The following is a 26,840-nucleotide window of genomic DNA, read 5'->3' as shown; positions in this document are numbered from 1 at the left end:
TTGACCAGATTGAAACATGACAACAACTATGTAATAGGCCATCCCCATAATGCTGTTTCACCTTTTGCCTCATTCCAGAAAGCTGCTCTAGTATCTTAATGCCACTTGAGGATTCCCTAATGTGGGAAGAATCCTTGGGGTTTAGTTAAATTAGTGGCTAGCTGCCACTAAATCATGAACAAGGATTTGGCCTGTTGGAGCACATTACTTTCGTCATGAGAAAACATCAGGGTAGGAGTACATTGGCAGGGCTGAATAGAAAAGTTGCCTTGCCATTGGCAGTGCTTTACATATTCCCTTAGAACAAACAGAAAATTTCAATCTCAAAGACTGTAATTTCAGCAAACTCCGAATGAATTCAATACATGCATTTCAGCAGCTACTCTAAAGACAGAAAAATGTCTGAAAACACAAAGTCTGCAACACAGAAACCATAAACCCTGACCACGCCTTGCCCAAAGGCACAGCAGAATCCATAACAGATTGCATAATCCTACTGGACACCCCCATTTCCCATTCAGAGCAAAGAAATGGGGAGGGCCAGGGTCAAATTAAGCAGTTCTGCTGTGGTATGACTCTAGCAGGATTGTGGAGCACTCCACAGCTTCAGAAATATTTGCACCTAAATTTGAAAATTTTACAACTAAAGTCTTATGTCTGGATACAGGACAAAGCTGAGGTGACAAAGTCATGACTAACACTACTGAAGTCTGGATCCCAAGGCAAAAAAATGTAACTTTATTGCAGTGAGAAAATATGCTTAGGAGTTCTGACCAGAGATACCGAGAAGCAAGTAGGTAAAGTTCCTTGTTTGAAATATGAGCACTACAGAGGTTGTGAGGTTATGGACTTCTCCAATCCCAACATGTTAAAACATTTGCCATCATATGCTGCATATATAAGTGGAGACTGAAGGGAAACACAATTAGACTAAGTCTGAAGTTTCCTTAGTTACAATAGGGAAAAGCCAATGGACGATGTGTCATTGCATGTGTACTCTTCCCACATCATGATTCCATCTGAACATGTGGGGTTATTAGGCTAGTGAATGGAATAAGTAAGTATTTTTAAAATGTTTATAAATAGAAATAGTGATTTTACTGTCTTAGAAATGTGTAGATTAGATATTGAAAGAAATCACGAGTGTTCTTCAGTGGTTTCATAGGGAGAACTGTCATTTATCAGGTCAGATGCTTATTAAAGTTTCATCCTGCTTCAGAGGAGTAATTGGCTTTGCCTTCTCTAAAATAAAACAGAAGCAACTTAATTAAAAAAAAAAAAACAAACATACAAAGAAAGAAACCCATGAAAGTGGATTAGAAAACTAACTTTTCCCACTTGCTTTTTAAAAAATGTCTGTTGATTTTGCAAGTAAAGAGCTTTCGACATCCCAACCTTGACATATGCTCTTCAAAAATATATATTTTTTTCCCTTCCAGTTTCATTCGTTCCTCCAAAAAGTTTCTTTTGGAACCTACAACAACAGAACTTTTGCAAGTTAAGCATAGAGGAAAAAAAAATATCCTGCACTGTTCTATTTCTGCACAATGTAGTAAGAAAGCAGAAGATACTCTGGAAGGATAAGTGTTTTCCCTTCTGTTGGTTCTGCTCCATTGACATAAAACAAGCCCTCTTTATAGCCATAAAATATTTATAATTTGATGGTCAGAGATCTCACCTGAAAGGTACAAGCTCAGGGTTCTGTGAACAGCAAAGAGATTTGAACTCTGGCCCAGCCTTTGAGCTACCTGATGATAGAACGTTTCGTGCTTTGCAAGTTTCTGCTACCATTTCCGCTGCCTTTGCTAGACATTGCCAGAATAGAAGTGTGTTATCTGTTCCAAGATGAGGGAGGTTTTTATTTAACTCATAACAATTTTTCTTGCTTTGCTCAAACATTAAAGACATTAAACAATTTAATTTTAAAATGTTCATCAATCTAGGTAGAAACTCCAATAATTTGTGGGCATGTCATTTTTTTTTCAGAAGCGTCTTGGAATTGTTACTACTATTTAATGGGAATTTTGTGATATTTATCTACTTTGCCTTGTCAAATCTGGTCATTTACATGGCTCTTGCACAGTCTTGGAAATACGTCACACACTGTTCTGCAAACACAGAATCAGAGATTTGCTCATGTGTAATGTCATATGTGTTTTAATTCTCAGTTATTGTAAGCAGCAAGTGTTAAGTGTCCGTATGTCATCTTAAAGTCTGTGCCTGATTCAATCTTTCAGTTACATTCTGCAGAATACTAAAACACGCTTGCAAAAAAAAAAAAAAAAACCTTCAAAAGTCAGCAAAATTGAACAGTCTATCTGCCTGTAAGGAACTAGCTGAATTTTGGCTTGTAGTACCTCAGTGTCAGCAAATGGTGTATTTACCAAATCCAGACGCTTACACTGTGCATACGAATCCACCATTTGTTCACTGAGAACATGAACCCTCACCCTCTCTGTATATGGGCAGACTGTTTGGTGAGGCTGGAAATGCAACTCCGTAAACCTGGAATAAATTATGTTGAAGATAAGTTTTGTTCTTGCTCAGTTTTTGTTGACGTTGCCTAGGAATTAATGCAACACAAACCACAGCGACAGCAATAATGCCTTGCCAAGGGCACGCTTATGATCAGTTATCACCTCTCTAATTCAGATAGAAATCTGGAACATTACTGCAGGCATAATATGTTCATGCTGACATGGTACCTGTTGGGATACTCCTTGATGATCTGATAAATGCTAATCTGAATTGTTTCGTTCTCAAACCGGCTGTTGCTTCGATCTTTGTATATCCGGAATTCAGCTGCTGTCACTGCTTCTCCGTGTGGGATTTGAGTGAGGTCAAACCGAAATTCCTTGTAGTGCCTTCGCTGGTGGGAGAAGTCCTTGTCTCTTTCAACTGTTAGAGAAAGAATTGAATGCAAATTAAAGTGGTGAATATTGATTTCCCATGACTAATGGAGCATTCCCTGTACTTAGGAGTAAACAAACAGGACAATATAAAACTGTGGAAATAATAAAACCACAAGCTCAGACATACTTCCAGTTAAAGGAAATTCCACAAGCCAAATGTCTTCAGTTCAAAAGGAAAAACCCTCAGTGGGTTTTATACAAATTCCAGAAGCCACAGTGGAAAGAATATCAAAAAAAGCTAAAAGAGGGCATGTTGTAAAGTAACTAGAAATATGGACAAACTTAAAGCTGCAGAAGGATTTAGGACTTCAGTTTAGTTGCAAGCACAGCAGCAGTAATATCAGAGAAATAGAAGCCTTTTGGAAGTGCTACTCATCACTAATATCCAGGCAGATGAGGGGAATGCTGATCATTTCCTCTTAACATAAGAAATTCTGAAGTAGTGCTAAAGTGCACTACAACACTGTATATTCAAAAAATGGTCACATCACATAAATCACATCATGTAAATTAACACATGCTGAGTCTAATGGCATCAGCATCATCATGCCAGTGGTCAGAAGGAGCCATCAATCAGAGGTGAGAGGCAAAATGGTGTTGCACCCCTGCACAGGCAGGGCTGCTTCTGGCTGGAGAGGTCTCTCCGACAGGCAGTGGCTGCACAGGGCCACTGCCAATGTTTATGACACCATAGTTCCAAAACAACAAATCTTTTTCTTCCTTAGGTCAGGAGTGGATGGAGATATAAGTTGACTTCAATGTACAGCTGTACTGGGATTGCTCAGGTATCTGCAGCAGTCCTGACCCTGAGTTAGGTGCTAGTCCCACCAAGGAATATCTGTTTTGATGCAGCAAGGGAACCCACAGGGCTCAGTGCTGGCTGATAACTATCTCATGGGATGAACGCCAGATTTTACAGACGCAGACGGGAAAATCATCCACGGTTTTCCTTCCTAGAAATGTAACACTGACCTCTAAAAAAGCTGTGCTCCAGCCCTGCAGCAGTAAAGTTTCACTTTCCTCCTGATTTGAGTGATGGTGGACAAAGCCTGACACACAGAGCTTAAGGTTTGTGACTGCACCCAGCTTCAGTAAATGCTCCCTCATACAACTCCTGCTCTCCTACTGAGTTTTGGTAATAACTGTCTTCAGATCCTGGAACATGAGTCTGAAAAGTTGTAGGTACAGATTACTACCTTATATTTATAAACAATAAAATGTCTTCATTATTACAGCATATTTATACTTAGATGTTCCTGTCTGTATGTACACTGACACTATTTCATATACATACACAATGCGTATCTCTTTGTATATATGCTGTTTGCATTATTATAATGCATATGTAGTCTTACAAAGCAGAAATGTGCTGAAAGAAAATGCTGCTTTGGAGCATAAAGCAGAAATGTGCTGAAAGAAAATGCTGTTTTGGAGCTGCTGTTTAAAGGCACAGTCATGGACATATTAAAATGAAAATCACTGAAGCAAAAGCTTTTACACTTTTTTCAGAGCAGCAGTCACCTGTGGCCATCTAGCTAGAGCCCTATAGAACCCTTCACATTCATCCTTTCAAAAATGTTAACTATCTTTGCTTTCATGAGAAAGTGTACAAAAGTACATTGCCTTACAAAAATAAAATACAAAAATAAAATAGATAGGTTATAAGAACATTTTCCTTTCAGTGAAAATGAACTTTCTCTTGGCTGACAAAAGGAAAATTGTCTGCTAGCTGCAAGGTTTACTTGGCTCAACTGTGTATTTAGCTTACGTGGGTTTGCCATCTTACACTATGTAGAAAAAGTAAAACAGAAAAGAGGCAGAAGCATGTAAACGGGCTGCTCTGTACCTGGAGATGAATGGGCTGCTACTGAAGAGAAACAGGATACAGTCTTTTTAGCAGCTCTGCTGCTCAGCTCTAAGCTGTGAGATATATACAGAGATCTAGCTTGAGGTTTGGGGTCTGTTTGCCTTTTTTTTTTTAATGTACATGTAAAGCCTTTCATTTCTGAGAGAACTTGGCAGAGATTAACATATGCAAATGCACTGAACTGTGGAGGATTTTTCTAGCATAGAGTCTGCCACAAGTTTCTGATGTTATAGCTGAGGGTTGCTGAGCTAACAGAGAACAGATATGTCCATAATCTGCAAATGAAAAATATATTAAAGCCAGAATTAATGTAGCAACAATATCTTGTATTGGTATTTATTCAACAAGTATTTACCAGCTTTCATGGGTAACTAAGCACAACTCACTGTGAGTAAGCACTGGAGAATTAGACTGAATAAAAGTTTTAAACGCCAGTACTCCTGGCCTGAGCTGTTTTTATTTGGGTTTGAGGTTTCTTTTTGTCTAGTTTCTTACAAGTACATTCTAATTAAGAACATTAGTTTGGAAAAAGCAGTTGTCTCCATGTACATTACAGTTTGGACACAAACATCTATGACACAGTGTGATAACACTGATGGGATTCTCTCATGAGCACTTATAACTGCTGAAAGAACACTGATAGCCCTTGCCTGTTGAGCCCCAAATTGCAGTTAACTTAGATATTATGTATCCATCTATACCCAAGGAAGAGAAAGCATTGCCATCTGAAAGGACTGCCATTTCAAAATTTCCTTAGGCCTCTACTTGGCAGGACAGAATTGGCAAGCAAGGCAGGACCCAGGAGTAGAAATAGCCTCCAAAAATGAAGGGGTGTGTAAAACAGGCACTAAAATCCATGAAAAATCTTGAGTCCAGGGAAGTCCCACCCTCTGCACTGAAGCCAGAATCTCAAACCATAAATTTCTGTAGGCCAATGTACAAAACATTAAAAACAATTTTATTGTATTTAGAAAAGTTAAGATTTTATATTATATAGCAGACTGGAAAAAAGCAATCACAATCATGTTGCAGCATTGTCTAGAGTCTACAATGATGAGTTATAAAAGAGAAACGTTATTTAATGATACTGAGTATTTTCATGCTAAAAATAAGATACAAATCTAGCTCTCTTCTGCATCTAATATATGCTTTGTTAGGGAAGACCCTGAATGCACAGTAAGCCATCCATCAGGTCCTTTGCATCGTTGAAATGGCATTAAGTGCAGCAGGGCACCATGTCTCAAGTATTTCTATTTTCAATGTGACAGCTTTTCAGGACTGGCAGTCCGAAAAATACAGTTCAAGATTTTGAAGTATTCAGTTCTTCCAGATCATTCTCATGTCATTCCAGCTCTGCTCAGTTCATCTGCCAAAATGCATCTCTGCGGGACAGATCACAGCATCTAAAAACCAGTTGACCAGAATATCAGGAAGTCCTTTTTTAACCATTGAAAGACTATAATTTTTGTAATTAAAAAGAACTACTGTATCAGGTCAGTGCTGATTACAACAAAATTCGTCATCTGCTCTCACTGATCAGGAGCATTGGCTTTTTGCACTGGTATTTTCATACCACCTGAAACTAATATATTCAGCGCTATGGTTACATCAGAAAAGTCATAGCTCAGGGGAATATCACAAACACCTGTGTGTGCGAGATAGGAAAGAATGATATTTTCCACCCATGTGGCTCACTGATGAAATATTCATACTGTATTAACACTCACCCCAATCCAGAAGGAATGAAGGGAAATCTACACCACAAAGATATTCTGAAAAAAGGGTTATCTGTTATATGAAAATATTGTGCACTAATTTCCATTAATAAAAATATGAAGCACATAGATGGATGAACAGTACAGTAAATAATCAATGTATTACCAATTCAGCTACAAAAACTGTTGACTGAACTTAAAAAAAAGTTGAAAGTGCTAGCAAGAAGTTTATGTTGTAGTGCATGGGACTATTATGCATGCACTTTCATTGGCAATTAGCTCCCCACTGATGTATTTCACTTTTCCTAAAGAGGCTGGTATGTGGTGACATGTATGGAAAGTGAAAGCTTCTTCAGCAAGTGGGGAGCAAACTAAGGCCAGGTTGTAACAAGCTGATTTTACAATGTAAGGTCCAAGAATCCCAACTGGATTCATGAATCGTGAAGCTTCTTTAATCAACTTAATGTTTAACCACTACATATACATGCCAAGGCAAAGAAAGGGTCTTGCAGACCGTATAACTATAAGGGGCCATTTGTGCTAATCTCACTGAATTTCACTGTTTAATTCTGGATTCTTTGTATAAGCACTAAGTAAACCAGTCAGTTTTAATCACTTCAAGGTGATAAAGGTTACAGTAAGCCGATACACTACAAACGACACTTGTTTACATCTTGAATATAATGAAATGATAGTTTATCTACAGTGAACACTTGTGGTTATCTGACAGAAACAGGTCAAAGGTTCCAGGCGTTTTCTCCTGAAATTACTCAGCGCTGCCTCTAATGACTGATAATTGAAAGCAGAGGCTGGAAATATCAAATGTGGTAGGTGACAGATAAGCAACAGATTAATGCAAGTACTCTGTTACAGGACACTAAGAGGTCAGAGGCCCTAGGAATTAGCTATTGTGCTACTGTGAAAAGACAGACATCAAATAGCTATTTACCTCATTGCTCTGCTCTCCAGCATTCAAATCCTAGAAACCCATTCAAGACTGTTAAACATCAGACTACGTTAGAGACAATGCTTTTTACAAAATATGGCAAAAAAGGTTTTGTAGAGTGTGTTGACAAGGGAAAAAATGCAATCCATGAGCAGAATGAAAGATTCTTTGATATGACAGATGTCAAGATTTTAACAAAGCGCATCACAGAGAATTTAAGAACCACATTAAGCAAAACATTCTCACTGAGGAGATCAGAAAACAGACTTTTAAAAATAAATGTGTTAAATCTTTGTAATTTTGTGCAGGCTTTTAGGTTGCTGAATAAAAACATTAACTTTAAAAAATTTAAATTAAGCTTAACTCAGCAAATACACTTTTCTTCTTTTTACTTCTCAAAATGCAAAATCTAATTCAAATTTTGTTGAAGTACATGGCAGTCTATCTGTTAGACTTCAAATAAGAATTAAGCTTCCAGAAAAGTCTTAAAATGAGTGCACTTTTAAAAGTCAAAAATACTCTCCTAATGATAAAGAAAAAGAAAAAGAAAAAGAAAAAAAAAAAAAAAAAAGAAAAAGAAAGTAGTGATGCTGCTTTGTTAAAGCTTTAATTGCTTTCATAAAACTGTAAGAATCCCAATCAAGGCTATTTTGAGTTAGAAGTCAAAATTCATAAAAATAGTCATTTGTATTCAGAAGAATGTTTCAGACATCAGAGCCTGATATCGTCACTAGAAAGCCACTTCTGTTTGTTAAGAGTCAACTGTCTTGCATAATAAGAGACGAGTTTATCTACCTTTCCCCTTTAGTCAACTGCTCCAGACCAGAGGAATAAGAGATAGCCCTTTCTCAACAGACATTTCAACCCCTGGCAGCTACTTTCAATGATGACATCCTGACTGCCACAATATTGAATAGCTCAGTAGTGGGACATCCTGGGCCACCCTCAAATGTAAAACAGGAGTTGGTAAAAATGAAAGAAAAATTCATTTCTGTTCTGACATCCTTTTTGTTTTTCTAAAGTTTATTTTACTGATAAAAGGCATCTACTAGATAATCATTCATCTGAGTGTTTTGACCACAGAGCTTCAGAATCATATGCCCACTTGTCTGATCTCTTAATGCCTAGTTTTCTGCATTTCTTTTCACATTGCAACCCATTTGCATCAGCAGAGAAAGGGAGGGCTGAGATCCCCATTCGTATTCTGCAACCACTAATAAGGTAAAGTAGGTGATTGAGACTTAAAATACCATCCTTTTCCCTCTGATTTTTCTCCCTAGATTGAAGTGGAAAACAAAACTACATTCTCTGTTTCCTTGGAGAGCAATCTATTAGAGAAATAAAAAGTGAATGAAGATGCAGTCATTATCATCTGGTTCTTTCATGAACATATGTTGCAGAGGGTTCAGTGTTGCCTGCACAGGTGCCTTAGGTGTGTTCAGAACATGCCTTCTGAATCAAGATCTTTTGGGACTTATCTCTGCACAAATGGATCAGCTGGTACTCAGATCCCAAGAGCAGATGTATTGGGATACCTTAGGTCAGAAGTGTAGGCAGCTGATAACAGGTGTTCTCAAAATTACCAGTATTTTTGAGTTACATTTCATTCATGCTCTATCATAAACACTGAATGCATCCATCAGAGTCTTCATCCAGTTTCTAATTTGGATCCCTTCCTAGATGAGGCAAAATTATTTCTGTAATCAGTGAGAATTTTCTTTAACTGAGGAGGGTAAGTCTCCAGAAATCTTATTTTTTTTCATTGCACCAGCTCACTTAAAAAAAAAAAAAAAAAAAAAAATGTGTATTTAAATTAATTTAAAAGTTAAAGTATTTAAAGTAATTAAAGAGTTACAGATGTGGTTTTGAAAGAGTGATGCAAATCCCTTTTACAAAATACATATTTTCTTATTAAAATAGAATGGAGAAGGTTTGATAGGTCATACTCTAAGGCAAGTTCCACTGCAGTATGTTTGGAGTTATTTCACTAAAGTATTTTCAGTCAGTTACTGACATCAGTGAGCAACGTTTGGTTGTTTTGGTTAACTAAAGTAGAGACAGTTAGAAAATTTGATGAAATACTACGCAGTTAGTGGCAGCTTCAGTAAATGAAAAATCGTCTATTGTTTCCTGAATCCAGGCTTTTAATGGTGGAATAACCCTTCCATAATTGCACAGAGTTACTAAAGCCTATGAACTGCAAAGCAATTCAAGGCAAGATAAAGTCAGTAAGAGACCTTTCAGTCACTGCAACTGAATTTAGAGCCAGGGTGAAAAGGAAAATTCTAATTTAAAATAATAATAATAATAATAATAATAATAATAATAATAATAATAATAATAATAATACTTTGCATGGAATTTTTTCAAGCACACATTGGTTTTCATTCTTTATCCTTCACAGAAAAAAAAAAAAAAAAGTGTTTCAATAATATATAACAGAATTAAGTTAGAATATTCATGGATCTTACCCAAAAATTTAGTATTACATCTTTTGATTATGACCAGATAAGTACTGTTCTATTATTGAAATTTTAAGTTCCTACTTTTATTGATGCAGATTATAAGATTGGATAGATTAATATTAATTAACAATAAATAAACAAATAGTTTGAATGTTTTGAAGTTCTTGCTAAGGGAGACTTTCAAGTGATGTGATATCTACTTTCTAATTCCCTCAAAGCCTTCTTACACATATTCAACTTCAGTAAGGGGTAGGCAGTGACTAGGCAAATAACAGAAGAATTTACGAAGACATAGTAAAATATAAGAGCATATATTTTTTTTTTCCTGGAATAATTTTAAGAACTAAAACTCAGTAGTTAAAAGCTTTTACCATTCCTCATGAGCACAAAAGATTTCTCAAGAACCACAGAGCAATGCCTTCCAGCAGGTTTTATAACCGCAGAACTAAACATATACCTGGACCAAAGAGGTGTAACTGAGCTCTGCTCTCTCAGTTATAGTCTCCCAGATGTTCTCTACACCATGAGAATATCTATGATGCTTTTCTTTTTTCTTTTTTCTTTTTTTTCACACTGTCCAAAATATGGGACAAAATATTTGTTTTAATGAAATTGCTGGTCTTCATTCAATAGCCAATGTTTTGCTGAAAATGTCACTGGTAAACATGTGGTATTCATTCAATTTACTGTTTTCTGTGTCTTCCAAGTCAAATGCACTTGCTCGGCAAGTCAAAACAAGTGCTACACTGCAGCTGCTCCAGCAATAATTAAATGCTGGAAGGATTTCAGTTGTTGATACAGAATAAGTGGAAAAACAGAAACCTGCTTTTCTTATGCAGGTCTGATGCTGGCCAATGCAACAGTAGGAATAAGTAACCTGAATAAAGAGGCTGGATGACTGCTGCTGTAACAGAGCTTTGGAAGTGAACAATACCATGAGAGTCTATGCCTGGATATTATCACAGTCCAAATACAAAGGAATATAAATATAAATATAAAGGAATATAAAGCCACTCTTCACAATCTATTTTTTATTTCTAGTTTTTACAGTATAGTAGAATAGTACAGTATAGAACTAGATGATCTTTAAAGTCCCTTCCAACCTAAGCTATTTTTGATGGTTCTCTATCCATCAACTTCTTGAATGTAAAACTTTCACCATAGCACAAAACACAGAAAAAGATGCACTGCATACATGCCCTTTTTAGCTCTGTTTATCATGGCAGAATGCATCTCAGTTGAATCTTCCATTTATTTAGTAGCTGAAAGCCCAGGTGATCACAGCTTTGGGGAATAACAGTAACAGGTCTGACCAGGACATCATATTTTGGGCAGTCAGTTAGAAATGTGTGCTAAAAGAGGGATGCATTACAACCAAATATCTAGGGGAAGGCAGTGAAAAAAGGATGGGGTGCTGTTTGCCGTAACGTATGGAACAAGGAGAAGCCTGTGATTTCCTTAAGTCATCCAGTTGCAAAAGACCTCTGATCTTAAATATCTATTTTAAAAATGCATAGCCACTAGATTTTTGGTTGTGTTCATTTTCATCACTGAAAATCATCTTTACTTCAAAAAGAAGAACCGATTAGAGAAAAGATATTCAGTTCTGAGCTAATGCATAGATAAATTAACTAATCCTTATTGCAACATGACCAAAAGTTGTTAATTTTTTCTGCACTTTCAATGGCATTTGTCATTGCTTTGGCAAACCACCATATTTTGATATCTTCTGTCAATAGACTTCCATTTTTATTTGTATGTAATTTTGCTTTTCTCTAATCACAAATTGTCACAAAGAAAACTAACAATTATTCCCAGGTTTCTGACTGTGTGTGAAAGTCAGGATGTCAGATCAACACAACCTTGAGGTTAACAAATGACAGAAAAAAGAAATCCCTCTTGAGTTCAGCTGCAAATGAGTAGGAACAAAAGTTATACCTCTGGGATCCAATGGTCAGAAAATAGGTGTAAGTTATAACTGTTTTGACACTGTAGAAGTATACAGATGGAACATAACTTCTGAGCAGGGTGAAAGGTCATACATCATCATAGCCCAACTGGCAGGGGAGTAAAACTAAACATTAAAGCACATTCTATCTTCCCACATCTTCTTAGTTCCTGCACATGTTAACCCTCTGCTGCTCACTTCTAGCCAATGGTGCCAAGTAACTCCACCATCACCATTTTGTTCATGTTGTCTAGAAAGCTCCAGCTATTTCCTGTGGTGGATTTTGTCATAAGAGCATCCATGGAATTCTGCACATTGAACTGGATATGACCAGATACACTATTTTTTGCGTAGCCTCACATCTGAGGGTTTTAATACTACCCATATCATTAACACTGACTAAACAGTCAATAAAAATCAGTTGTAACAATTACAAGGAAGGAAGACCTCAGGAGTGTCTCATTCAGAGTAAAGAAAGGCCTGTTACACATAACTGTTTTGACAGCCAGTTTAGGAGCTAGTCATGATTTTAGCAGCTTCTTACACTAATTCAGACAGCACCCCCTCCTCTACAGCACTGGTGGTCTAATCTGATCATAATTAATTCATCATGAGGAGAGATTATTTCACCTACAAATAATCCCCCATACTGAATAAGTACACTTACTGCGAAGTAAAAAACACTTATGTTGTTTGTTTTTTTTTTTCCTGAAACTTAAATCTTATTAATTAATAAGATTTAAGATTAATTAATGAATATTTTGACCCTCTTTTAGGACAGGAACTAATTGACTGTTAATGAATTGCAAGTTCTCATTGTTGGCCATCCAGCATTAGGCCTGCACTGTCAAAAAAATTAAAAACAGACTTCACAGAAAATATTGGTGCCATGAAAGAGCTCAGATTAGTTATAGGTAAGACAACAACAGGTGAGCATCCCTCACAGTAAGTTACTTTGGACAGACTGGGGAAGAAAGATCCAGGAGTATCAAAGTGACTTTAAAAAAAAGTAAATCAGAAATGATTAATGTCAGTGTAGAAGATGAAGATAAGAGTCTTCTTTGCAATCACAGAATCACAGACAGGGTGGCAGGAACCTCTGGGTCCATCTGATCCCACTCCGGCTCCAGCAGGGGCACCCAGAGCAGGGTGCCCAAGCCCATGTCCAGATGGATGTACCTGAATCATTCTTACATTCTCGCTTTAATTCCACCTGTGGCTGCATTTCTCACATACATATAGACATAATGTTTCAGAATATATCTGCTCAGTTCTTTACAAACTTCCTATCTATAGATTACAACAAATAACAAAGATGATCTCACAAAGCTTGTGACGTATTCTGTGACACTGGCTTCTCCCATCTCCTAGTGGTTAAACTAATGTGTCTCATACAAAATTTTGGTGCCTTTTTGAGCAGACATTAAGAATGAGCAGGGAGAGAGAATCCATCTGTTTAGAGTGCTTTTATTTTCCATGCAATTTTTTATTACAACACTGTTAAGAATACTTTGTGTGTGTTTTACTGTGTGCAGTCAGCAAAGTGCCCTTGCACCTATCTGTGCTAAAACTTGATTTCTACAAGAGCTTGGACTATTGCTTTCATCTTTGTGACAGTTTTCCATATAAAGTAATTGCGAACTCTCTGTTGCCTATCCTCAGAACTGAAAGCATCATAGTGTTATCTTTTTGGATTTATTTCCAATTCCATTTTGGGAACACGCTCCCTGCCTGAAGACAACAAGCTGGAGCAGCAATGTTTAAAGGAGGCCACAGTAAATCCCACTGACCAATGCGATTAAAGTTAATTAAGAAAGCTTCATTTCTGTATGGCAATGATGGTGAGCAAGTCTGAACTTTTTTTCATAACTTGTTTTGGAATTGTCCCAACTGAGAACAGCTTTCAGCTCACACATGTGTCTGTTTCATTGATTTGAGCCCCCTTAAGAATTCCTATTACATTAGGTCTCTCTTACACACACGTGCTACTAAGCACATCCTACGTGGTTTTGCATATCTAATAAATATGCATAAATATTGTTAATCCTAATGGCATCAGTCTCTCCATCTTGACTCTGTGAACTGCAGCATCAACTCAGTTTACTTGTATTCATTCTACAGTAGAAAGTGCCTCTGGATTTTCCATTAATTTTTATACAAATATGCATTTTAGATAATATTATTTAAACTGTACTTACTAAGTTTTATATATATGTGTGTGTGTGTATATATATATAAAAATCCACCTCCTTATAAATATTGTCTCCTTACAATATAAAGTCTCACTAAAAAATGATTAATTCCGTGTCTTAAAAGTGATAAAAAATATCACTTTTTAAAGAGATGTGGCTAAAATGAATACTCATCTCAAGAGCAATAAAATGATTAATAGAGGAAATGTCAAGGAGTCAAAGAACTTCATTCTGAAAAAATACTTAACATTAAACTACTTCAATGAAGAATATTATATTGTGTCATTATACCTGTACCTCCACAAACTCTAAAAAAAAAAAAAAAAAAGTTCTGTGTTTCTAATTGTAGAAACTTATAACTTAAATCGACATGTAAAAATATTCAACTGTGTAAATGCAACTGTACAGAGCTGAACTTCAGTTTTAGCCATTCCTCCCTGAGAAAAAGACTTAGCAAAGATTTTGAACTTTCACAAGAATTCTGTTCAGTTCATGATACAAGATTCATGGGCAGTACTTTATCATTCTAGAGTTTCGTAGCACAGCACAAGGTAGCATTTTTAATTTAAAATATTACTCATGCTGCACGATAGACCTTTTAAAATAATGCCATAATTTTGTGTAATTCACTTCCGCAGACAATAATTCTTCATGGCACTTCATTCTCCAGTAAGTCTAATTATCAGGGCCTTAATAAATAGCAAGAATGAAGGTATATTCCTTTGCTGTGTGTTTTTTAAAGTCCTAGGTCTAGATTTTCACTTGGTATTCATTGGCACTGTTCTGATGTTAATTATTAAATCAGCTATGGGTATTTATGTGTGTATATATATAAAAATATATATAAAATAAACAACACCTGCATTTTTATGTTATGGCTTCCATTCTTTTTTTTTTTTTTCCCTTCATTAATTTAGGAACACATGTTTAATATAATCTGTTTATGACAAGTGAGCTACGGAACAGTAACAATAGAAAACATACATATCGTTTTAAGTCAGAAGAAAAGCAATATGATCAACACTAAGGGTTTTAGAAGACATCAACTATACGAAAAGCATTATAAAATATTGAGTGTGAAGTTGCCTTCTGAGCCTTAAGATTGCCCATTTTGAAGAACTGCATCTGTTTCTGTGTGTTGATTTGTTTTCTTTTTTTTTTTTTTTTTTTTCTGTAATGACAGGATAATTGCTGCTTTTTAATGAAACCTTAGATGTTTCCATAAATCACTAACTCACAGAACATCTCATACCAAATATCATACAACTCTCAATAAACTCATGGGAACTAGCAATGCTAGGGAAGCATAAGGAACTCTGAAGTTTTGAAAAACCACAGAGAGATCATTTGTGGTTCATCTCTTTTGTCTCATCATATGTGAACTTCAGCCCTTGCAGTGCTGTTGATAGGTTTCTCCCTCTTTCCTCAATCCCTTAAGAGAAAGCTCCAAGCTGAGAATCAGTGAAGAGATGCCTTTCTCAGAATAAAGAAAACTGTGGGATTTTCTTCTCAGAAATGCCAATGATCATAAATAGAAAAGGAGCAGTTTATGTTTTGCAATCAGCTGTACAAAGCACAGCTCTTACTGATCTAACTAGGAGATTACTCAGCACCTCATACCACTGAATTCTTCTGCTCTTTTAGACTTCAGCTCTTTGGAGCAGATCCATAAACTCTCCTCCTTATTTCAAAATGTTACGACAGGATGTAATTAAGTACAATTAACAAGAAGGTCAAACGGTCATCTGATAAACACTGGTCCAAACAGGCAGCTTGAAAGGTCAGGGCTGCTAAAGCCACATAGTATTGATGGGAAATAATATTGTGATTTAAGGGGGAAAAAATCCCAGTGACTAAAACTGAAAAGATTTACATGCTTTCTATATTACATACACAAACCCATGCACACATGCTGATACGCATGCACACATGCCACAAAGAGGCAACAGCCTACATTCTGGGAAGTAGAGCTACACCAACCACATGTTCACCATGCATTACACCAGGTCTGAAATGTCAGATTTGATGCTTTAATTGCAATATTTCCTTTTCTTTTTCATTATTTTGTAAAACTGTCTGTTTTAAGACTTCTTGTCCTTGGCTTATCAAAGCCTTAAGCTAAGGAGGAAAGGGAAGGTGTTCAAGGCTCTCAGGAGCTAGGTCTTTGATAGATCTAGCCAGCCACAGTAAAAAGAGACTTCAGAAGAAAAAAAAAAAAACAAACTGTTGTAATCCTCTGCAAAGTAAAAGAAAAAAAGACATTCATCCTTGTGAATGAGAGCACAAAGAAGTGAAAATGAACACAAAACTATTTGCCCATCCTCATTCTGTTCAAAAGACTGAGGCCCACTCTCTGAGCCTCTTCAGGTTTTTCTGGGGCTGGAGAGACTCACAGCAAGACCTTTGCACAGCATCTCATGTACAAGGCAATCAGGTTGCCTTGTAGCAGATAAACCTTCTACATCACCAGTGCTCTGTAACCTGCAGTCAGACAGCCCAGCTGAGGCACCTTGAGAAGGGCCTTCCTAAGTTATATCCCTGCTGCATCTCTGTCATCATAAATCACCACAAAGACTACAGGTGCCATGGAGGTGTACGCTGGGCTTGCTCTGCTTTATTATCCACACTACTGTTCACCCACTTTTTTGATTTCTCAACTTATTTATTTTGCAAATCATTACTCTAGAATTCTGTGACCCAAGATACCATGCAGCAGTGGATGCCACCCCACTGCTCCAAAATCAAACTCACAAATCATTTAGTGTTTCTGCTCTTTCATCTCCTGGAGTCTAGGTTTGCCAGGACATATTTTATCACCTCTACTTATGAAACTGATGCTATCCATATTGCAATAGCCCAATTAAATATTTTTTCTGAAATTATTTTGTAGTATCTTAGAATTGAATATCTCATCTCAATTTCTCCCTCAGTTTTTTCAAAGGAATATTTCATACGGATATACCTAGATAAGTTATTACTAATTTATGACTATTCTGGATCATGGCTACAGTTTTTCAAGATTTAATTTGACTGTAGTCAGATTTTTGAGAATTAGAACAACAATTCCATTTGAAAGATGCAGTCTCCAGAAGAATTTTACAAACCAGATTCTCGTGGGGTCTGAATGAGTAATATTGCTAAGCAGAAGACAAACCTTAAAGAAATTTCAGCAGTTCACATTTCTACCTCAGAGAATTAAGTGAAAGTTCACAGGTACAGATATATGTCTTTTACCATTACTAGCTGTCCTGATCATCTTTCTATGCCCTGATTCATTAATAACTGTTGTCTCACTTTCCTCTAAATACAGCAAACTGAAGTTGCGTCCTGGCAAGATATCACACATGCCATCAAATTACTTAATAGCAGCTGGGATGTCAATCTATTCGCAATGGAACACTTGCTCAAAAAAAAAAGGAGTTGAAAACTAAAAATTCAGATTTACTTTTTGGAGCATCTCTTAATAATCATGGGAAGCTTCTGAACAGAGAACTGAACTGCTTGGTTCACAGTCGTTTTTTGTATGGAAACAAATTCATAATCCAGTACCAAACACAAACCAGCTCCTCCTAGGTGTACCTCATCCACAAACTCACATAATGTAGTTGTCAGGGTTGACAAGTTCTGCCTGCTGTAGCACTTCTGTGTTTTATAGGAAATTTTAACCAAGGGTGTTATTTTAAGAGATGAGCAAATGGGGAAACCCCATGGCCTAGCCAATAAAATATGAACTTTAGGTGCAATGGAGCACTCATAAATATTACTAAGAACAAGGGGATTCATTGTTTCTCCTGACCCCTTTTAGCTTCTCCTCTGATCTCAATCTCTCTGTGTGCGTCATGGCAGCCCTCATCCTTTAACCTGTGGTTTTTAAAAGCTAGCTTCTATGTTATTTATGACCATAAACGTTAGTAGGCCGTCTGTGCGCTCTCTGCATACACATACTGGAGGTGGGGAGGGCTGCATTTTTATTTTGCAGGAATGAGAAGTTTTGCCTGGGGAGATGACTGGAGGGTGAGGTAGTAGCTCTGCCATGAGGGATCAGGAAGAAAACCACTCCCTTCACCTGCAAGGCTTGCTGGAAACAAAAAACCAAGCCCTGACTTATTTTCTCTTTCAATTATAAATTATCCATATTTATGACATTCTCTGTCATTTTCTCTTCTGTTCATCTCTCTCTGTCTACTTGTACCTTCTTCTCCCTACCATTAAACTGCTGTTCCACTGCACCTCTGTAATTGCCTTGGCCCATGCAATGCTCTGCTTCACAACACCTCTGTGAGGTTCCCAGTAACACCAGTTGCCTCCCAGCACACACTGTGCCTCTGTCCAGAACCTTTCCCAGGCCCACAGGCTACTGCCTGCTGAGCAGAGGCTTCTGTTCCCTCTGAGGCCTGCTCGGAGCTTTGCCATTTTTCTCTCATTCCTCCCCTCATTCCACCATCTCCCACACCGTCGCCTGCTCTCACCGCTTCTCTCCCTTTAATCCTTTCCCCAGCTGATCGCCACTGACAGAAAATTAAAGTTCAGTGACCCTGACCAGGCGGAGGGGGCTAGAGACAAGGGAAAGGACAAGCAGGAGAGGATGGGGAAAAGTGTGGGAAATCATTATGAAGTCTGCTAGCAGCTAGAGCCCTCCTGTAGCCCTGGGGAGTCTTTCTTTAGCTGGAGGCTGCAATTGGCACTTCATAAACTGTTCATTCTCAGCTATGTGGAAACACCAGACAACACCTAGCATGATCAGACTATAATCAATCAATTTTCTGCAAAACTCCATTAGCCTGTGGGCCCATGAAAGCGAGCTGAAAGGAGCTGCCATGGATAAAAAGAGAAGAAAAAGGAACTGCCCATCTTGTAATTACTGCCATAACTCAGGCAGTAAGAAGGCAGGTAGCCATGGTGAAATTCTTTGCATAATGTAACATCCAGAGAAAATAATGACAGAAGCAATGAGCGTAGGAGATCACATATGTGCCAGAGCCGTCCTGTTATCTAAGCATATAAAGTGGGATTTAGGAGGAGAACCAGGAGGATTTCCACTCAGCTCATGTCAGGCCGATTCCTCCCTCACATGCTCTGCACTGAGGCGTCTCCGCGAGCCGCCCTCCTCTTTCATGGCCAGCCAGAGTCACTTCGAGATTGTGTTTTCCTGGGAAAATATGTACTGTACAATACATACAAACCCCACAACCCCACCCAAAGTCTGTGTTTAGTCTGGAAAGCAGTGCTTTCTAAAGAAGCAGCGGAACTGGGTCAGCCATTCTTCCCAATGGGAAAAATATTATTAACAATATATATTTATATATATTCATGGATATATATAGCTTTTCACCATGCACGTCTAACCATCTGCTAAATCAGTTTCTCTTCAGTTATCTGCAATTTCTTTCAAATCTGTCGGCAAGAAAAGTCAGACAGTTTTATGCCCCAGTTAATGGAGAGCTTGACATTTTTTTGGCTGAGTAGATACAATAATTTGCTTGAATTTAAGTGTTAACTTTGGCAAAGAAATAATTGACAGTTGTAAAAAAACATTATTTTGTTAGATGATGATATTTATGAATTACACACAAACCTATTTTGAGGGAAAACTATGTAGTTCATAAAGTTCACGTAACATGAGAGATTTAAAATAAAAAAAAATTCAGTAGAAAACAACAAATGTACTAAAATTTCAAGAAGGAGTATGGAAAATATTTCTAGCTCAAAATCAAAAACGATTCTGAACAACTTGCCCTGTCATCACACAAAAATTGGTTAAATCTGACTAATGAATTGTAAAGATCGGGTGAGGATTTTTATGGAATGTCAGCCAGTCAGAAAAGTCCTTTTGTTCTTAAAACAAATAAATAAACCTGTGTGAAAAGCTGCCTTAACATTTAATTTGAGCATAGAAAATCTTTCCATTATTAAAAGTTACCTCTAATGCCTGATTGGGTACCTTGGTGACAATAAATAATTTCAGTTCACTGATTGGGTGACTAAAATTCATTAAGGGAAAAAAAATCTTAGGATTTCAAGATACCAGTGAAGTATACTCCAAAGATTAAATGAGACCTTCTTGTCTAATTTGTTTTAAATTTTAAGGAAAAGAGTGAAAAACACCATCTTATTGACTTTTGGTTGCCATTTAAAAAGCTTTACAAATATTTTCTCATTTTGTCTTGGTATTGATCCAAATCCACAAATAATGACATGGAGTCTATTTGTTATTTAACGTGTTTTATCTCTGTAATGCCATGGACAGAGGGATGCTAAGATAATAGCACTATTTCTGCCACTTCACTTAAGGCTGTGTCAATATTTTCATTAGAAGTCTGCATTTTACAGACTAAAACTGCACTATCACCAAGGAAATTCACATAATGTTGTAAGACAGCAACATCTGAAATTGAGTGGGAGAGAGAAGTAGGGAGAGTAGGAGAGAGGGAGAGAAAGGATGAAAGGAAGAAAGGAAAGAAGGAAACAAGGAAAGAAAGAGAAAGAGAAAGAAAGAGAGGATGAAAGAGAGGAAGAAAGGAAGAAGGAAAGAAAGAAGGAAAGAAGGAAAGAAGGAAAGAAGGAAAGGAAGAAAGGAAAAAAGGCGGAAAGGAGGAAAGGAGGAAAGGAGGAAAGGAGGAAAGGAGGAAAGGAGGAAAGGAGGAAACGAAGGAAGAAAAAGAAAGAAGGAGAGGAAGGAAAGGAAAGAAGGAGAGGAAGGAAAGGAAAGAAGGAGAGGAAGGAAAGGAAAGGAGAGGAAGGAAAGGAAAGAAGGAGAGGAAGGAAAGGAAAGAAGGAGAGGAAGGAAAGGAAAGAAGGAGAGGAAGGAAAGGAAAGAAAGGAAGGAAAGGAAGAAAGGTCATTCCTAAACTTTGAGGAGAGAAGTTAACGACCCTGAGGCCTTGCATGCATCCTTCAAAACCAGCTCCCCTTCCACAATCCCTGATATTTTATGTCTTAGCACTCTATATCCCTCACCGATGATATTTTATCTTGAAGAAACTGATTTAGCTCAAATTATGAAATGAGCTACTAAATGCACTTCAGGTCTGATTGTATTTGGCAACATTTTCTTTCTCAGATGAAACAAACAAACAAAATGTACAGGTATTCATTTTGGATTAATGTACTGTAGGATTCTTAAAGCAGCTCTATAAAAGTTATGCTCTACCATGTTAGCATTCTTGGCTGAACACAATGGACTGTAAATCTTGTGAATTTATGTATTTGTTCAGTGTTTTAAAAAAGAAGACGACAGTGTGCAACCTTGGGGTAGAGAAACTGGACTAAAATGAGCCTCCAGTAGGGAATATTCACTTGGATTTCCATGTCTGATTTAAAACTGCTCACAAAGAGTGTTTTTTTAATTATTAACTATATTAATTAAAATTACAGAATCACATTGAGTGTGAAGAAAGGGTGTTTTGATGGTGCGTTAATAACTCTAAAAATCTGTATAATATTGCATTGTAATCTAAATTAGCATACGGCAGTTCAAAGGCACAAACTTTACAATAATCTTCACATCTGAGTTTTTGAAATTAATTTAGATTCTAAGAAAGAAAAGTATGTCAAAAAAACCCACAAAGCTTTTATATGTTTACTCCCCACTCACATACAGAGCATGAATCAATTCACAGAAAAATATGGAGAAAGAAAACAAATTTGCTTAGCGAATGCAACAATCTGTTTAGGAAAAAAAAAAAAAAATCACAGATGTGTTGTAAACCAATGAAAATACAGAACATTTGAATTGTATGAGAAGGAACATGGAAGTCCAGTGGATTTAATGATCACTTTGATGCTAACGTAAAATTCAGTCCTTGTAATGCTCAACTGTAGTTTCAAAAAGTGCTGCTGTTTCTCCCAGTCTCGGGCATGTTTTTATTTGAGCTCTCTCTTTTGGTGAGAGGTGAGGACTGGGAATGCTAACATTTATCTTAACAAAGTCCTTCCTCAACTAAATTTCGAGTGAGCACAGGAGTAGAGCTACATTAGCATTATTTGCCTGTTCTCGGAAGAACAGGGTATCCTATATATGTCATTTTAGGAGCTCAGCCAAAAAGAAGATGCCAGAACTCTAAACAGTCACGGATTTGCAACAATATAATAAAATGTAACAACAGGATAAAAAACACTCAGTGAGGAAAACAAAGTCCTGAACTTGTAGGTGATATAATCAGATCTTTGAAAACCCCAGTGTATTTAGTGGAGGATTTATTCTTTGACTGCTGGACCAACCCCAGTTAACTCTTCTGCTACAGTCATCAATATTTATGGAGAGCTGCCAATGCACACAGTCTTATACAAAGCACAGGACAAGGCATATTCTCTGCCTTGTTGTATCTTTCAAGAAAGAGATGGAAATTCCGGTGTAAGGAGCAGGTGTTTACAATTTTAACTTCAGGAGAAGTAAATGCAGTCTTGTTTTTCTCCCTGGTTCCTTGACGAATTGCAGTTCCCTTGATGATTATTTTTTAAATTTGCTTTGGAAAGTGAGGTATTCACAGCTCTGACAGGTTGATTTTTTATCAGAATTAACATACACATTCCAGTTTTTATTCTTTAGTATCATATTATTTGTCCTTTCTCATTTTTTTTTTACTTTACTTTTTTAATTCCACTCAGTCTTTTCAATCTAATAATTCTTAACAAACATCTCAGTTACATATTTCTTGTTTAAATATTTTTTATCTTAAAATAATATAACTAGCTGCAATTATATATAAAAATTTCAATTTAAAATATCAACATGATTAATAAAGCTTTATAATTACACCTTATGTAATTAATAGTGTGCAAGTATGAATATGGTGAATAGTTTTTCCAGTGCAGATTAATTTGATGCAAGTTGACTGGGGCTTCAAATCTAAAACCTTTTGAATTATTACTGTGCTGCACCGGCATTTATTGATTTTAAGGTACAGTGTTAGCATTCACTTATCACTGCATATTTTTTCCCATTGTATATTAAAAGAGCTTGCCCTCATCTGTCACGATCTTACGTGGCATAAATCATACGAAATGGTTACCTGTTTCCATGATTTATTTTGTTATTATGTTAATTATACCAAAACATAGGATTGTTTAATAAAAACGTTGAAGTTAATCTACATCAGTCGTCAATATTTCTTACGCGTGCTACATGGTGGAATATGTGATAAACCACAACAACCAACGAGTATAGAAGGGCATTTGAAATGAATTAGGATTTAGCCTCACTAAAAGCTGAGACATATTTTAATTTTACAGAATACAAACAAAAACTGCTATTTACTTTTTTTTCTCCTGTAAGCTAATTGAGTCTATTAACCACACTCACTAGAAAAATAACACACTCCCCCACTTTTCACAGCTTCGAAACATGAGGTGAAATATACGTAGACTTTAACTTCTCCTAAAAACTATCTCAAGGCAATGCTTCCTTTCCAACAAAATGAGACTATATTATAAACTTCCCAGTTAAGGTAAGACACTGGAAACCTGCATCTTCCCAGAGAGGAGTTTCATCTGGGAAAGCACAGCAGGATCAGGCCAGCACACGTCTGACACTGACCCTGAGACTTACACTCATGAAGTGCAAGAAGTCCTCCTGAAATCAGAGACGTTTCTTGAAATAAAAGAGTAGGTCCCATGTTAACAGCCATCAGTGCCACTGATGAAATGGTCTCTGACATATTCACGGAGAGTTTTTCACAAGACAAGTGAGAAAAAAGTTTGCAGGATCAAGACCTTGCTTAATGCTGAAGAGATCAGAGCATTTCTAATTTTTCTTTGTAACGTTGCCATTTTAAACTCAATGTATTCCAGCCACTCTGGTTGAATTGAGTCATCCGATGATAAGTTAAAAGAAATGCAGAGATAAGAAGCAACTCTTTCTTAAGGATGAGTAACACACTTTCCAAAAACAGAGATTTCATTTTCTTCTACCCTGCTATTTCAGGAGCAAGAGCAACAAGCAAATGCATTTAGAGTTCAGACATATGTTACTCCTAACAAAAAATGATCTCAGAATTAAACACCCCCCAATCTGCCAAGCAAATGTAATTTTATTACTATGCCAGCTAAACTCCAGGGTGTCATTTTTTTCCCAGAAATTTTAGCTGTTGAGGAGTTTAGTGTTTGGAAACATTTTTAATCCTGCTGCAGGGATTAAAAACTTGGTAGACATAAAAGGTATAGAGAGTGTGTGATAATAGGAAGATATTTCAGAACATGTGCCATTGCTTAAAAAGTTTCTACAGAAAGCATTATCCTGGAAAGTAAGGTTTTATCAGATTTTGTATGAGCTTACTGAGAAGTTTCCAATTAAATCTCCTACTATTCAGATCAAACGAGAAGTTTTTAGATAGCTTTATGAGTCCTGCAGCATTTAAATTACTTATAAAAATAGTAAATACATTTCATGAATTATTTGCAGCTTTCTTAATGAGATTTAAGTTGCCTTCTATTAAAGAAATCTGTAACTGCTTTTTTAACCACAACATAACTGGTAAGCATGTTTATTGTACTCAGAAGCCAATATAATTTAGTTTTATCAGGTTTTGTGTCTGATATGATACAATTTTCAAAAGCATTCCTTGCTTGCATGTTTCTGGTGTTTAATTCTCTAATTGATTAATGGCAGAAAATAAGAACTGTTGCAGACTTTGAGCACCATGGCAGTGTAGTAAAACACAGTCTGTGGTTATTAAATAGAAATAACAAAGAAACAGAAACAGATTATATAAAATCCAGCCAGCCAGCTGAAAAGATAATAAAAATCTGACTCTTACCATTAGAAAAAAAAATCCCAAATAACCTAAAAAATCTTTTTTTTTTTTTTTCCCCCTTAGAAATGGCTTGACTTTTCCCTTTTCATAACATCCTGGGTTTTAAAATATTAACAACTGATGTTTGTTCACGTCTGAGCTTTAAACAAAACAGTGCGGGAAATAACCGAGCAATAGGCATAAGTGTTTGATTTTTTGAGATTTAAAAAAAAAAAAGGAGTTAGTTTGGCCTAAGGCTAGAATTTTCATTACATCAATGAAAGAAAGAAAACAGAAGCCGGCAGAGGGGAGTTATAGAAACTGACTTTATATAAACAGTGAGAAAAATCTTTTTCCATGGCCACCTACAACGTAGCTACTCCACCGTTAGTACAACTTTTCTTTTGCAAGTGGCACAGCAGCCAGGGCCCAATCCTGCTGGTTTAGAACAGGTTACGCTCCGGCTGGGACATTTCCCTCTCTCAGCCCTCCAAGATCAGCCTAACAGTTCGTCAAACAGAGCAGAAAGAACAACAACAAAAAACTTTGACATACCTAAATTGACAAAGCTCATGACCATGTCAGCATCATTCAGAAAGTTGGTGTCGTGCAGGCTGGCTAAGGGAGGATTCTGTGTGGCCAGGGTGGTCATGCGAGACAACTGTATTCTCCGCGAATATCCATTTGGAGAGGCAGGGTATCCTTTCCGCATCCCTCTGCTCTCCCCTGCCACGGATCCCTTCAGTGAGTACTCCAGCTCCTCGGTATCCTCTTCATTTGTCATGGCATTATACAGGTCCAGCATGAAGAGGGGTGCAGAAGAAGCCTGCTTTCCTGGTGAAAATGGTCTGGGTCTGTGAGGTAGACCCAGGATAGAGAGAATCTCTCTCTGAATCTCCCTTCTTTCATGGTTCCGCAGCCTCCTGTAAATAAAACTCGAATGGACATGATTGTCTCCTAAACCTCCCTGTGCGTGACCCACCAGAACCCAGCAATTCCAGAGCAAGCCCACGAAAGCTTTGAGTGCAGTTAGGTTCATCTTTGAAAAGAAAAAGAACAAGGAAAAAAAAAATCTTTTCTCCTACTTGTCCTGAGTTCCTATGAGGTCTGCTTTCCCAGTGGCTGAAAAACAAAATTTACCTATTCTTCATGTCAATGTCATCTCTAAACGTAACATCTTTGGTGATTTCTCTCCCCCCACCCTGTTTAAATATTATGGAATGTGTCAGGTTGCAGTTATTTCTAAGAAAGCTGAAATTCAGACTTCCAATTTTCCACTCTTGTTATCGTTTTTTCTGCATTTATGGAGCAGAAGACCAGTATTTTGTCAGCTGACCTAGGCATTCCTATATAAACCTTAGATAACCAGGTCTTGGGTGGGGAGCTGTATCAGCAAGAGCTGTTCTTCTGACACATTGTAGTTCCCAGAGTTATCTTCCCTTCTTATTCTGAGTTCTTCGTACACCTTGCGCTCTTCCCAAGATAAATCCTGAGTCACAGATTAGTCTTGATCTGTACCTTGGTGGTGTAACACATATCTGTCCAGCAGCCTGGTGATAACGTTAACATCTTTTGAAGCGCTTGAGTGTAAAGTAATTCTAAAGCATGTACTAATCAAATTAATGTGTTGCCATGAATTTACTTGAAAAAAAAACCCGTCTGTAAATCCATTCAACCCTTTTCAGCTTCTTAACTGTTATTTCCAACTCTTGCAGGCACAAATATAACAGCTCTCTTCAAGAGAGATCTAAAGACTAATGTAAGCACAACCCTGCTGGGAAAGAAGAGGCTTCTCATTGTAATTTGAAACGGGTATAGCAAAAAAGTCCTTAACCCTTCTGTTGCCAGGCAAAGCTTGAAACCTCCCTCTCCCCCCCCAACTTACAGTAATGCATTTAATTTGCCTATCGACTGCTTTTTCTTTCCTGGCAGCTTGCAGAATATCCAAGCAAGCACTTTTAATTTTAGCAGTTTTAGGATATGTAGATAGCTGAAGGCTTGGCGTAATGTGGAAGCTCCTGCGACTCTACTCAGGAGTCTATAGTTTCATAACCTTGAATATGAA

The 26,840-nt window shown here is 37.1% G+C and overlaps 1 protein-coding gene across 2 annotated transcripts in view; it reads right to left on the bottom strand.

The window, feature by feature from the left end:
* The window catches only part of BMP5 (bone morphogenetic protein 5), a 54,912-nt gene extending 28,406 nt beyond the window's left edge, over positions 1–26,506 (bottom strand). The window contains exons 1-3 of one of the 2 annotated variants that reach the window (XM_090136269.1): positions 26,294–26,506; positions 25,331–25,698; positions 2,706–2,898 (exon numbers count right to left, since the gene is read on the bottom strand). In XM_090136269.1, coding sequence (XP_089992395.1) covers positions 2,706–2,898; positions 25,331–25,580 — 443 coding nt within the window. In that variant the 5' untranslated portion in view covers positions 25,581–25,698; positions 26,294–26,506. Of the gene's footprint in view, positions 1–2,705; positions 2,899–25,330 lie in introns of both variants that reach the window. The other variant, XM_031610950.2, reaches the window with a different exon arrangement.
* Positions 26,507–26,840: the final 334 nt, after the last annotated feature.

Source organism: Phasianus colchicus, chromosome 2 (assembly GCF_987193195.1).
Source record: "Phasianus colchicus chromosome 2, bPhaCol1.hap1.1, whole genome shotgun sequence".
Lineage (NCBI taxonomy): Eukaryota > Metazoa > Chordata > Aves > Galliformes > Phasianidae > Phasianus > Phasianus colchicus.
This window is presented reverse-complemented; position numbering and strand designations above follow the sequence as displayed.